The sequence below is a fragment of the Cydia strobilella genome, chromosome Z, assembly GCF_947568885.1.
Source record: "Cydia strobilella chromosome Z, ilCydStro3.1, whole genome shotgun sequence".
In the NCBI taxonomy this organism is placed as follows: domain Eukaryota; kingdom Metazoa; phylum Arthropoda; class Insecta; order Lepidoptera; family Tortricidae; genus Cydia; species Cydia strobilella.
The window spans coordinates 29869726-29885172 of record NC_086068.1 but is presented as its reverse complement, the minus strand read 5'-3'; the positions used below and the strand labels follow the sequence as shown (position 1 = coordinate 29885172).

Here is a 15447-nt window from a genome sequence, read left to right as displayed (position 1 = left end):
CGAGTCCTGGAAGATACGGAGACCCTCTCTGACCACTTGTATATCAGAATGAGGGTCTCTAGAGCCCGGCAAAACCTACAGCCCAGACAGGCAAGGAGAGCGGAAAGACGGCCGAGATGGAGCCTGGCTTCCCTGAACCGTGATGCGGCCAGAGAGGCAGCATTGGTGGAGGCAAGGTGGGGGCGGCAAATACCAGAGGATACCAATGTGGACAACATGGCCCTCGGCTTTCGAGACTCCCTCACGAGGACGTGCGATGCCTCAATGAGGAGAGTGGGGCCACCCCAGAGGAAAAAGGCCACTTACTGTCCTTGGACATCGCCAATGCATTTGGTACCCTCCCGTATTCGGTGATACGGGAGGCCCTTAAGTACCACGAAGTGCCCCTATATCTGAGGCGGGTCTTGACCACTATCTGTCGGACAGGGTGGTGGTCTGCGACACTCCAAATGGATGGGTGGAGAGACGGATGGCCTGCGGCGTTCCTCAGGGGTCGGTGCTCGGACCCCTGTTATGGAATATCGGATTCGACTGGGCCATCCGTGCAGAGCTTCTCCCCCGGATGGCCCTCATGTGTTATGCTGATGACACAATGGTGGCCATTCGGGGCGAAGAGATTAGGGAAGCATGGCGGAGGGCGGAAGTGGCGGCAGAGCTACTCAGAATTCGCCTCTTAGGGCTGAATGTCTCCCTCCCGAAGACTGAGGCGATAGTCTTCCGGGGGAGAGGTTGGCAGGTGTCTGAGGGTGCCTCCCTAAGAATAGTAGGGGATGAGGTTAGGGTGAGGCCCCACATAAAATACCTCGGCCTCACGATCGACGCGAGGTTAGATTTCGGGGAGCATTTCCGCCAAATCGCTCCCCGAATAGTGACGGTAGCCTCAGAGTTGGGTCGGCTGCTGCCAAACGTGGGAGGGCCCTCCCACCCTTGCCGGCGGCTCTATGCGGGAGTGGCACGATCAATGGCCCTTTACGGGGCCCCGATCTGGGCCGATAAATTGAACGGGGAAAACAAAGCCCTACTGCGGAGGCCCCAACGTGTGATAGCCATACGCGTATGTAGGGCTTATATCACCACGGGATGGGCGGCAGCGTGCGTGTTGGCGGGCACCCCACCTTGGGAGTTGGAGGACCCCACCTAAGGAGGACCTGGAGAACTCCCCCTATGGAACCCGCACCATAGGAGCGGTTCTCCCGTACCTAGACGAATGGCTTGTCCGAACGCACGGCAGGCTGGGGTATAGACTGGTGCAGGTGTTGACCGGACACGGGTGCTTCGGTCACTACCTGCACAGGATAGGTCGTGAGCCTACCACAGCCTGTCACCAGCGTGGTGAGACGGATGACACGGCCCAGCATACTTTGGAGGTGTGCAATCGCTGGGCCATGGAGCATGGCGATGGAAATGGTTATTGGGACGAATGATCTCTCGCTGCAGAACGTAGTGGGGGCCATGTTGAGCGGCGAGAGATGTTGGGACGCGGTGGTCTCCTTTTGCGACACAGTCATTTTGCAAAAGGAGACCGAGGAGATGGAACGGGAGGAAGAGCCGAACGCTCTTCCGATCCGAAGAAGGCGCATGGAAAGGAGGCGCAGGCGGTTTGCCGCTGTAAACCGCGCCATACCCCAGTAGGGCAGCGGGTAGGGGACCCGCATAATATTGCCCTACAAGGGAGGGGGGAGGGTTAGTTATGCGTTTGCTGACTCTCCCCGAACCTTGTGTGAAGTCCCGGTTCAACCGGGCCAGGACTGCCGGGGGGGTGCCGGGGTCGACATGCTCGCGACCCCATTGCACCCCCCTCAACGGCATAGACGGAAACGCCGCAGAGGATGTTAGTGGGTATTTTCCTCCTCTTCCTCTAGCTAGCAGAGGAAGTTACGGGAGGAGCGAGTCCCACATACCACCCCCCAATGGGCTTCCCCAGCTTGGGGGTGAGATGCGTAAATGCATTTACTCCTGCGTCAAAAATAAAAAGGATCCAGCTCCCGAACTTTCCTTTTTTTACAGTCCTGGTCTTGCTTTGTAGGCAGCGGCGTCAGTACCTTCTAGGCTAGGAGGCCGTTAAATTATATGACAATGTTCGTAGTTCTAAATGAAATCATGTTATTATTAACACACAAATTCACTTTACTTGTAACAAAGTAACATTGTATTTGATTAGATCTTTCCAGTCGGTATTACCTTCTTTTTATATAACCGCATTGATCTGAAACTTAGCTTAATATGTAACCTTTAATATAGATGAAAATACAATAGATATAGAATAGAGGTATAATAAAGGTAATGGGTGGATCTTGTGACTTGACAATTTAAAAGTGCTTGTTGTTAGGCCAGGCCAATTTGAATAAAGAATATATTGAATACTGACTGATCTTTTCGGTTGCTACTAATCTATCTATCTATCTATATACCTATATATGTCGGCGGCAGATCGTAAAACCGGGCATCTCGAGATATTCCTAGGCATATCATGAAACGCCGCATTATCTCTGTCTATGTTTGAAATGAGACAGTCCTTTGACCAACTATAGTTAATATAGCTCCAGCTTATCAAACAAACGAAATAGAGCAATTACAAGTTTTGTAAAAAAAAACAAATTCGCTGTATTTTTTTAACTATGGTATCCGAAGCTACATAAACTAATTACAGGCATAAGTGTAAGTACAAAGTTTCAGAGCAATTTAGCTACTCGTTTTAAAATAAGAGCGTAACTACGTTTGTATGGAGAACCGAGCTTGCTGCGGACTCTTAAGGACGCAGCTGAGAGCTAGAAAGAAATATACTCAACGGACCACGGTCGCTGTCCGATATGCCTGTTATGCTGGCACCACACTTCGCCTTATTTGGCAAATATTCGTGCCCAAAGGGTAAAAACGAGACCCTATTACTAAGACTCCTCTGTCCGTCCGTTTGTCTGTCTGTCACCAGGCTGACATTTTCACAGATGTATTTCTGTTGCCGCTATAACAAATACTAAAAAGTACGGAACCCTCGGTGGGCGAGTCTAACTCGCACTTATCCGCCTTGTCCGGTTTTTTACTACTAACGCCATCTGTTAGAAATATAAAGAAACATTAGCACGAAGTATTATTCCTTTATTATATTTTTTTATGTTTATAAAATATAGTTTGATAACACATCTAGACATAAATTTAAATTACTATGTTAAATCTCAAAGCTAACAGGTGGATAGTTTTTCCGTAAAGTGTACCACAAGAATGCATAGATTGTCGAATAGTGATAGGGCTCGGTTCGCTCGCCCTAATTATAAAACTGTAATAGATGTCATATATTACAGTTTTTTACCAACTTCAAGGTTATAACTTCGGGTTATGCAAACGAACAAGCAGCCGCACAACCTGTTGTCCGCCGTGCCGGCCGCCGTGTTGTGTAGATGTGGCAAATGAAAAAAAACCGGACAAGCGCGAGTCGGACTCGCCCGCCGAGGGTTCCGTATTTTTTAGTATTTGTTGTTATAGCGGCAACAGAAATACATCATCTGTGAAAATTTCAACTGTCTAGCTATCACGGTTCATGAGATACAGCCTGGTGACAGACAGACGGACAGCGGAGTCTTAGTAATAGGGTCCTGTTTTTACCCTTTGGGTACGGAACCCTAAAAATACGGGTGAGCGTTATACATCTAATTTTTTTGACATGAGCTTTACTTATTTAGTTTGCTTATTGTGGATAAATATGTATCCAATGTTTATTAAGTAGACCATTACATCTTTGCGTGTTGTTTTGTTAAATTTATGCAGTTATTTTTTTTCTATTTTTTCACCACACCAACGAAAGGAAAATACTAACTGTAAAACATCAAACAAATCCAAAAGAACGTTATCTATATAAAAGAGCGTTAATGGTTATATATATATATGTTATTTTCCACTGTTAAACTGATGTGGATGCCGAAACTGACAGTTGTGCATCTCGAAAAAAATACATTGTTAAAAAATTGTGTAATGTAGTACGGAACCCATGGAACGCGAGTCCGACTCGCACTTGGCCGGTTTTTATTAAAACTATCTTCGCCATGACGATTTGACACATGCATATTCGTTTACTATGACACGAGTAAAAACAGCTAAACATATGTTTAAAGCCCTCTTAAGCCAGTCTCAGTTTTTGTGGAATTATTTTAGTAGAAATAATAATAATAATGTGTTTATAATTATACTTACTAGGAAATGTCACAAAAGTAGATAACGACTTAAAAAGGAATTCGAAAGCAGTTACCGATGTGGTAGAGCGCGGGCGGGCGCGACGCCGCTCGTGCGAGGACTGAGGCATGAGGGTGCCGCCCGCCCGCCCCAGGGATCCACGACCCCGCCACCAACAGCAGTGAAGCCTTCGGGCTACTTTTACTAAACTTTTCTAGCTTTGTAAATACCATTCGGTTGCACAAGCAAGTATACAATAACGTCAATAATATCCATCCTCAGTAATGGAAAATGTCTAGACAAAGAATGTTAGGGATGAATGTTGATGGAGAGCGGATGGTAGACCCAAAAAACTATGGATGGATTGTGTGAAAGAGGATATGAGAAAGAAAGGAGTTAGTGCTAAGGTGACGAAAGATAGAGGAGAATATAAGAGAAAAACATGTTGACTTGTTGAGCCGACCCCCAACCCCACATAACGTGGGATAAGGGCAGGAAGAAGAAGAGTCTACTACGATAAATACTGTATTAGTAACTTATTACGTATAGTTATTACTGTTTACATTTCTGTACCACAGCAACAAAAACGTAAGGAACCGCTGAATATAAGTCCGTATACTTTGCTGCTATTAAGATTCCTTGTTTCTCTTTATTTTAACAAGCAAAATTATAATATTAAGGCAATGTAATGTTAAACGGGATGCCACTACACGTTATTTGGGCTGTAATAGTCTTACTAATGATATACCTACGTAAATGTATTTTTTTTAAATAATAAAATTATGTAAACGAATGTCACATTAGCAGAAAAATACGAAAACATAAGAAGGTGTATTTCACTTGGCAACCAACTTTTCGCCAAAGTTTAATTTGGCAAACCAATCGTTGGCATAACCTTACTTCGCAACCATTTCATTTCCCAACCCCATACTTGCGAAATGAAAATGACGTACTAGGTTGGGTTAGGTTAGGTTGGCGGCTGCGGCTGGAACGGCCGAGCCGAGTGCTGGCGTCCGCACCATAGAGGCGATCCAACCTGTGCTCCGTGAATGGATTGAAAGGGATTTCGGGGTTCTCACCTTTCGGCTCACTCAGGTGCTGTCGGGGCATGGTTGCTTTGGCAAGTACCTGCATAAACAGGCAAGAAGAGAGCCGACCCCGGTATGACACGAGTGCGGAGCACGCGAAGACTCGGCCCAGCACACACTGGCTGAGTGCCCGGTCTGGGGCGTCGAAAGAGAGGAGGTGATTGCCCGTGTTGGGCAAGATCTGTCGTTGCCAGCCATAGTGCAGGCTATGCTGTCTGGTGAAGAGGTGTGGCAGACGATGCTGGATTATTCAGAGCAAGTCATGGCCAAAAAGGAGGCGGCCGAGCGCGAGCGCGAAATCCAGGTTGAGGCTGACCCAATGCGCCGCCTTAGAACCAGACGCAGGCGAGCTGCGCACGACAGACGCTTGCCACCTTAACATCGACCTCCGGGTGGCAGACACGGGGGCGTCTGTCACCCATAGGGAAGAGGTCCTCGGGTTGGAAGGCATGTCAAGTGTTCGGACATGCCCTTAATGGAGGTTTCGGGCAAACATCCGCCCGGTGATGGGCCCTAACGGGCAGCTGCTGGTGGGGTTGCGGATGAGTGACGCCGCGTGCCCGTGACTCCACCCCAAAGGCAGAGAGACGAACACCCCAGGTTTTTTAGTGAGTAGAAATCTCACATATCCTCAGTGCCTCCCCCTGGCGCTGGGGAATCTTTCGAAGATTTTTCCTGGGCAAAAAAAAAAAAAAAAAGGTTGGATTATGTAAATTTGCGAAATGAAATTTCGTCCAACTAAAAATATGGGATAAATAGTTTGGGAACTGAAAGTTTGTCAAGTAATTTTCGCCGAAACATCAGTAAACCCTTAAGAATGTATGTGTGAAACCAGATTCAAAAACCGGCCAAGAGCATGTCAGCCCCTGCTCAGTGTAGGGTTCCGTACCCGTCCGTCAAAATATACTTTTTGCAAAAACTCGAAAACGGTTTACCGATCAGGTTCGCTATAGTTTTTCTTGAAAGTTTTTACTAAGCTTTACTTTCACGATTTTTTTTTCTTCATATTTTTTAGACCCATGGGATCTTTTTCTTCTTTCAGAGCAATTTTTTCCAAAAATATAATGTTTATCAAAAATGGTTTTTGAAGACCTATATTCGTTTTGAAAGACCTATCTAACGACACCCCACTATAGGGTTAAAACGAAAATAAAACATCCCCACTTTTCGTGTAGGTTTTTTTTTCTAATATTTATTTCACAGCTTTGTCGGCGTAACTGATTTATATATCCATATCAAATTCCAGCGTTCAAGCACTAACGATCACGGACGGACAGACGGACATGGCGAAACTATAAGGGTTCCTAGTTGACTACGGAACCCTAAAAAGGTTAATATCAGAAAAGTTGTTAGCGATTTAGACCCAAAACCAGGAGAGCCAAACTACCTTAACGGAAATGATGCCTTCACCCGAGTTAAACACTACTTTTCATTTCGAATACGAGGAAAGTAAAAGAAATGACCAAGTAGGTATAAACTTTTCATATATGTATAAACTTATCATATATTGTGATACCAAGTCGGTTATTTTAGTCAGTGCCAGGGGATGTTAAAACCGCATCAATATTAGTTATCTATTTTTAACTTACTTACTCCGTTGGCTCGGCGACCAAAAATGAGACTTGGCCTCCGACACAAGACAGCGCCACTTTTCTCGATCCTTTGCGACCTCTCGCCAATTGGTGACTCGAAGTTCGCGCAGATCCGCCTCCACCATGTCGCACCAGCGATACCTGGGGCGTCCAATAGGACGTCTTCTTGCTGGGCGGCCCAGGCCGCGTAGCCAACGTGCCAATCGTTAACGCTCCGTATCGTATCGTAGTCATCTCTCTCTATCACTCTTTCACGCTAGTGCAACAGTGACAGTTGTGTTTAGTTCGCTACGGAGCGTTAACGATTGCACGTTGGCTACGCACCCAGGGTATGCTTTTTTCACGTTCCGATCCTCATCCATTATCTCAAGATGGCCCAACCAACAGAGTTTGTGAGCTTTAGTCTCTCCCATGATGTTAGGTTCAGCCACTAGGTCTTCAATCTCATGGTTCTTAAGGAATGTCCAGCTTCCATCCGGTCTTATTTTGGGGCCCAGTATCTTACGGAGGATCTTCCTCTCGGCCATTAGCAGCATATTTTCTTCCTTGAGTGTCAGTGTCCACGCTTCGCATCCGTAGGTTAGAATTGGGCGAATCACGGTCTTGTAGATTCGGATTTTGGTGCGTCTACTTAGAAGCTTGGACAGTAACACCTTAAGAAGGGCTGCACTGCATCGCAAGGTATTCTGCATCCTGATCTTGATGTCCTCGTCACGATTGTTGGTGTCTGTATCTATTTTTAATACATATAATGATTTGGCTTTTTTAATGGGCATATTTGGGCCCAATGGGCATAAATGGGCTAAGCTGCCATCAGCATGCATAATGTCACGGAAAAAAACCTGCACAGGGAGCACGAAAAAGCTTTTTTTAATACAGTTGCTCAAAAAGTGCTACTTTTCGTGGCAGTTTAGCGTGCGGAAAGTTGGTTTTCGCGAACTAGTGCTTTTTACTTTACCAATATTTTTAAATTTTTACTTGTTCCAATTCATAACTACTTATTGATGAGTGTTAATATTAGTTTCCTTTAAACGTCGTAATCAACATAAAAACCTACTGTTAATGTAAGAATACGAAAAATATGCATATGTCATATTTTATTACTTACCTCTTCATCATTATAAGTATTATAACACGTTTATTTTTTAATGTTGAAAAACCGTTTTTAATAAGTTGTCTGAATGGAACGGAACGCCTGTCAAAGAAGAGGCGTATTTACTTACTGCAAGAATGTTTTAAGTTGGCAAAGGCAACATTCGATATTGTTTTTATAAATATACGATACACAAATAATCGTAAATAACGATATAGAGCTAATAATAGTACATTGTTTTAATATTTACAATTGTTTCTGTCTTATAGAACATGCATTTGAAAAAAAAACTTTCATTGAAGTGAGCTCAATAATAATAACAAAATCTATTCTAGTCGAATAAAAGCTAGAAAAACACCTCTTCATAATGTCAATGTCAATGATGTCACAGAATTAATAATATAAAATTTTCGAATTCCATTCCTTACTTATTGCTTTTCTTATTTTTTCGCAACTTTATTAAAAAACGTCGTTCGATACACGTGCGGAAATGTCATTCTTCACTCGTCCCAAATCTTGCCACTCGCCTACGGCTCGTGGCACTAATGTCATACTTTCCGCACTAGCATCGAAATGTACTGTTTCGTGCTCCCTGTGCAGGTTTTTTATCTGTGACATTGTGCATGCTGATGGCAGCTTAGCCCATATATGCCCATTGGGTCGTTTTCGACCCTCACTCCCCTGCTAATTTTAACGTGTAGGAGCTTGTTTAATAATGGGCATATATGGGTTAGATATCATACTTTGTTTTTTTTTTCTAAGTTAAAGTCACAGATATAAATTGCGATACATATATAGCTGTAAAAAGTTCGACTTTTACTTAAATATCTATTTAAGGGACACCTGCATATTATAGTATTTTTACAAAGGTTTTTTTGTTACATAGCTGAATTCCATACAATTTATAACCTAAAAAGTCTTATTAAATATATTAATAACGGAGCCCGTAGTGGTCCGGTGGTAACATCGCTATCAATTTTGCCGTCACTGGACACTATCGAACCGTACATATTTAAATTCTGACACTGGGTATTGGCGTGTCTCCTATAGCGATGTTGATAGTTTTAGGGTCTGTTAAACCGTCAAAGATACAGGACATATGTTCGGTTTTCTTCCTACTTATCTTCAAACCGTTGGTTTCAAGCGCTTTTACCCAGGTGTTTAAGTCTTGTTGTAGGTGGTCGACGTTGTCCGAGATTAAAACCACATCATCTGCATAAAGTAAGTTCCACGGTAGCGGTTTTTGACAGTGTTTCGTCAAGTAATCCATAGTAGTATTGAAGAGTATTAGGCTCAGTGTAGAACCTTGATGAACTCCCACTTCTATTTCAAACCTGTCGCCTTTACCTGCTGGGCTAACAACTTGGGTGGTGATCGCGTCGTACATGTCCTGTATCAGGTAAATGTAGTACTCTGGTACTTTTTGCTGCCTGAGTGATTCCCATATGAGATTTCGGGGGACATGATCAAACGCTTTTTCCAAGTCTATGAATATCATATGCATGTTTCGCTTGTTTGCTTTTGCTTTTTCTAGCAGAATACGTACAGTTTGAATTGCATCTGATGTGCCTCTTCCGGGCACGAAGCCACATTGGTTTGACGTAAGACTTATGAGGTGTTGCAGTCTGTTATTAATTACCCGCTCCCAGATTTTTAAGGTGTGTGGCATCAATTTTTATAGCTCTATAGTTACTACAATCTCTTACGTCTCCTTTGCCCTTGTAGAACGGTATCAGGTGACTGTTTCGCCACGCGATGGGCATTGATTGTCCTTGAAGGAGCTTATTTAATAATTGATGTAGCCAAGCCTGACCCTGAATATCCAGATGCTTCCAGACCTCAGTTGGTATTTCGTCTGGCCCTGGTGACCTGTTGTTCTTCATTTGTCTTATGGCTTTCCTTATTTCTTCTAGTGTTATATCAGGGATTGGACTTAGCACTGGTTCAGGTTGTGAGTAATTTCTATTTCTGGGGTGTGATCAATATTTAATAAATCTTTATAGTACTCGGTCCATCTACTGTTTATGTCTGTTACTGTTATAATTCAGATTTTGCGGATTCTAAATCATTATAAAATTCTTGGTTCGATTGTGCCATCGCGATCGCCACTAGTCTCTTGGTCAACTTTTTCTGCTGTTTATACTTCTCAAAGTCTGTTTGGTCTTTTAACGTACAAAAGACCATGCTTTGTATAGCGCTCTCTTACGTGATACAGCCTCTTTCACTTCGGCGTTCCACCAAACTGTGTCCTTATTCGGGCCCTTCTTTCATCTTGTACGACCTAGATATTGCTCAGCCTTAGCTATACAAACTCCTTCGAAGTCGTCCCACATTTCATTTGGCGTCATGTTTGTGGCATCTGTGGAACTAAGATGATCTTTTAGTTCTTGTATAAAAGATTGACCGACCGGCTGACTTAGTGATTTCCATTTTATTTTAGGTGTCAGTTTTCTACAAGTCTTAATAGGTCTAGGGAGTTTATAAACCGCGACCAGTAATCTGTGTTGAGTGAACTGTTCTCCGGGAATGACTTTGCAGTCTTTCTAGTTGCCTAAATGTGTGCGTCTTGCCATGAAGTAATCGATTTGGGTGGAGTGGCCTCCGCTTTGGTATGTGATTTGATGCACTGCTCTCTTTTTGAAGAAAGTGTTAATTATTGCCATGTCGCTGCTGGAAGCGAATTGGACAATAGTGCCTCCATCACTGTTTTACGTACCGTAGCCGAAACCGCCGTGCCACCTTTCTGCGTTAATGTTACTTGCACCTACATGGCCGTTTAGGTCTCCACCAATGTGTATGGTTTCTTCAGGTGGGATACTCCGTACCAGTGCATTTAGTTCATCCCAGAATGCCTCTTTTTCATTATTTGTCGTCCCGGTTTGTGGCGCGTATGCCGATATGATGTTCAAATACGGCTGGTTATCTAACGCAATTTCGCTAGTCTCTAGTCGTTAGTCCTCTCTACGTTTATCAGCCTGTTAGTTAGTTTTTCGGAAAGCACGATCCCCACGCCGTTTTTACCAGATGTAATTCCGCTGTAAATAAGTTTGAATCCGTTGCCTATAACCCTGGATTTGGCACCCTTGCACTTAGTCTCCTGCAAACAGCATGCATCTATCTGTCTTATATGCAGTGTCGGCAAGTTCGTCACATCTGCCCGTCAGGGAACCTAAGTTCCATGTCGCAAATCGCAAGTGAGTGCATGTGCTGCTTCGACCGTCGCTTAAGGAGTACGCCCTTTTGTGTGCCTCGATCATCGCTTAAGGGGGACGCCCTAAAAGCCTAGTTCGGACTACGTTAGTAATTTAGTCGAGTGGCGAGTAATTGTGACTGCATGCCTAAAGGGTCTATGCTGCACATGGAGCATAGGACCCTTTTAAACAAGACTTGAACAAAATCACACCATAACTATTTCATTCAGTCTGTACTCATTTGTGACTTCCAACTCTTCCAAGTAGTTGAGCGTCATATCATTCCGGGAAGGATGTAAATGTCCTATTATTTCTGAAATTCAACATTTTTTTGTAACCAAAGTACATAGGTGAATAAAGGATGACTCACACTAAAATGGTCCGAACCCGGGCCGTCACCTGTCATAGAAAAAGGAGTGCCGGGCGTCCCCGGCCCGTACCCGGGCCGCTCTAGCGTGATTCATCCTTAAAGTACGATTCCCACCGAACGGGCGGAGTCGGTGCGCATTTCACATTTGTACGGCCGCAAGCCGGTCGGACGGACGGACTCTATCGCTTCTGCCATACATAATGTATAGGCGCGTTGTAAATGCGCTCCGGCGCGGCCCACTCCAGCCGGTCGGTGGGAATCGTACATAAGGCAGTTACAATCGACTGACATTAAATATGCGTCTCCAATGAGCGTTAATTTTGTCAACCTTGATTCACGGCTTGGACAGCGTATTCCCATACAGACAGCTAGAGGGTTCCAATCCAACTACGCGCTACGGTTTAATCTCTGAACATTAAATACTGGTCTAAAAAATGGAAATATGGCCCACTTGCCCTTTTGTAAATACTAAATTCAATCTAAAAGAAATAATGAACTCTCAAATACGAGTACAGGCACCAATCCAACGTAGAGCAGAACTGTTACCTAAAATAATTGTTATACTCCGACGACAACGTATGCACCTAGCTAGGTACAAGACAGGAGTGTTATCATGCCTAGTCACGTGTGTGGCGACCGCAAGCCTGCCTGACATGTGATATTACCTATATCGACCAGCGCCCAGGGCACATGTTCATGTTTGACTCATCCAGCCAGCCACCGCGTGACAGCCATCTTGAATTAGCTTCACTAACAATCATAAAACATCGGCATGCAAGTCGAGATCATCACCGGCCACCGCCTAATAGTATCGTAAGCAAACCTATCTCGTTTATCTAAACATGTTTCCAGCCTAAGAACGAAAATAGAAAATGCTAAATGTAGCATTGATATTATGTGATTATTCTTGTACCTGTGTACGTGATTAACGCGTAGATGTTTAAAAGTAAGTCAGTAACTTCCGATATCTGGTTGAGGATAAATTATGTAGGTACCTACGTACGTAGTTTTCAAAATTAATCCCCGATGATTTTACATATTAAGGCTCCGTAGGTTCGTGTTCTTCTCTCACTCTCACTAAGTGTAAGAGTGAGCGAGATAGATGTGCGTGCTCGGGATACCATGATTTTGTTTGAATTTTAATTTGTTGTAAGTTTTAAATTATAATTGCTCAAATTTAGAAGCAATTTTCATAATACATATTAAGCTTTTATGCATAAATAGTTACAAATTTTTAAAGTGCGTTTTAGACCTATGTTCGTTGAAAGTCAAAAAATCTGGATTAGAATCGAGTAAATCACTAGAGAAAATCCTCAAGATTGCTAATTCAATTTTTGCCAACTGATGTTCTTTGCTTTAAGCTCTTATTAAATGTAAGTACATATATGGCATTTCTTCTTACCTTACTTACTTAGCTAGTGTATTACAGAATATTAATTTCGTACTCTTTCTTGTATTATCTTCATTCCTAAACACTGCGTACGACGTCAGATGTTTGTAAGTACTTATATATTTTTAGATTAACAATGTCATAATTGTAATGTACCTACCTAAATATAGAATCGCCAACAAGTAAGTCCTACGCGTTCGGAAATAGAACATTTATCGTGTCCGGTCCGCGTATATAGTTGTACGGTCGTACAGCCGGGACAGAAACTTCACAATTGGGTACGGCACGCCTGCGCAGACGCAGATATTCTTACCTTCCTGCTGAACTGACACGTTATTATCCAATAATGCGGCGTCTCAGCGTCTCTGTACCCGCACCCCGCTCACTGCGATCGTACGTGAATTTACCAAAACGAGGTTCAAAGAATAAGCTACAGCCCAGAGGCGCGCGGTTGGCGCTATACCCGTATTTGTGTATCTTTTGCAGATATTTTGTCGTTTGAGTATGAGTAGATCATGCGTTTAGTGGAGGTCGTCAAATATAATTAAAATATATTCCCTTATGCATTATACTTTACAAGCCTCAATTAGTTAATTTGTGTTTTATCTGTTTCTTACAAATAAATACCTAAGTCAATTCGACAGATTTATAGCTAGAGCTTGGTATATACTAAATTGAGGCGTACAGTGTGTTTATTTTATAGTCATTTTTTTATCCGTAATAAATAAATATAAATAATTCTCGGGGGAGCCTCACCCCTAGAGAACGCGTCCCCAGGTGGCGGATCGGGGAACGCCCGGCAGATATGCAGGGTAGGAGGGAAATAAAATACCTCCCGCGGACCAACAGGCACCCTCTATCAGACCGCTCGGAAGTATTCTGATCACGGGTTGACAGAGGGCAGCGGCACCAGGCAGGGTGTTGCATAGAGGACGGCGGCGGATGAACTTCCGGGCCAACGGCGGCGTCCTAAGCCCCAGCTAGCAAGAGGGGTCACTGCCTTGGCGTCAGGTGGCAACCGGCCGTAAAACTACAAGCCAAACCAACCACTCCTCACCATGAAAAGTAAAAATAAAGATACGAGGCATAATACTAGGGCGTCCCCCAGAAGCGACGACGGAACCAAGGGCGATGAAAACACTAGGGCGTACCCCCAAAGCGACGGTCGAGTCGTGGATCTGCAACGACGAAATCCAAAAATGCGTATAGCAACATGGAATGTAGGCTCCATGACCGGACGCGGCGCAGAGCTGAGCGAAGTTCTTCTCAGACGCAAGGTTGCCGTGTGTTGCATACAGGAGACCAAGTGGAGGGGGTCTAAGGCGCGAAACATCGGAAACGGATACAAATTTATCTATCACGGCACGACCGCAAAGCAGAATGGTGTAGGCATCGCGATAAATAGTGATCTGCAGGAGCGTATAGTAGAAGTCACACGTGTTAGCGACCGTATCATAGCAGTGAAATTAGCATTGGACAACCAACCGTGTATGAACGTGGTATCAGCTTATGCTCCTCAGATGGGATGCAGTACTGCGGAGAAACAAAGCTTCTGGGATAACTTAAGCGATTTAATGCAATCCTACCCGCTCGACGAAACCAACTATGTCGCGGGAGACCTTAACGGCCATGTTGGAAGCACCTCACCATGTCATCAGAGAGTACACGGCGGCCAAGGTTATGGAAACCAGAATGCGCAAGGTGTCGATATCTTGAACTTCGCGGTCACTCATGACATGGCTATAATTAACACATTTTTCATAAAACCGGACGAACATAAGATCACGTACAAAAGTGGTGGATCAAGCACCCAAATTGACTACATCCTTGCGGACCGTTCTAAAGTATGTACATTCAAGGACTGCAAAATCATACCTGGGGAGCCTCTCGCAACGCAACATCGATTATTAGTCGCTGATTTCCTTATGTCGAAGCCTATAAAGGTTCATAAAGAAAAGATACCTAAAATCCGCTGGTACAAACTGGCACACTTGGAGGGAGACCGTCTGATTAAGAAAATACAACAACATCTGGATGAAAATCCACAGACAGACAACAGCACAGCCGATACATTATGGACCGGATTCAAGGATCATTGCATACAAAATGCCGCTGAACTACTGGGAATCTCTAAAGGCCCACCTGCGAATAACAAGAAAGCAAAGTGGTGGAAATCGGAGGTTGAAGAAACAGTCAAAACCAAGAAAACCCTTTTTAAGACTTGGCAACAAAGTGGAAGAGATGAAGATCGCGAAAACTATCGCACTGCAAAAAGGGAGGCCAAACGAGAAGTTGCACATGCTAGAGCACAATGCGATGATGACTTCTACAGCAGGCTGGAAAAAGCTAAGGATGACAGAGAACTGTTTAAAATCGCAAGGCAAAGGCATACGAACAGCATGGATGTGCGCTCTACGAAATACATCAACAACTTTCAAAGGCCAACTGTTGACCTCTAATGATGATATCAACGCGAGATGGCACGAATATTACTCACAACTACTTAATGAAACGAAACGTACCCATTTGAAGAACCAACTCACCTAGAAGCTGTCGAGG

The 15447-nt window shown here is 44.0% G+C and overlaps 1 protein-coding gene across 1 annotated transcript; it reads left to right on the top strand.

Annotated features, from left to right (window-relative positions):
- The first annotated feature begins 14087 nt into the window (after positions 1-14087).
- Positions 14088-15347, top strand: LOC134753732 (craniofacial development protein 2-like). Its single transcript, XM_063689671.1, has one exon. It carries the CDS (start codon positions 14088-14090, stop codon positions 15345-15347), a length of 1260 nt encoding a protein of 419 aa, XP_063545741.1.
- Positions 15348-15447: the final 100 nt, after the last annotated feature.

Excerpts from the sequence above, each read along its gene's own strand:
- LOC134753732 (XM_063689671.1), top strand. The coding sequence starts at position 14,088 with ATGCGTATAGCAACATGGAATGTAGGCTCCATGACCGGACGCGGCGCA.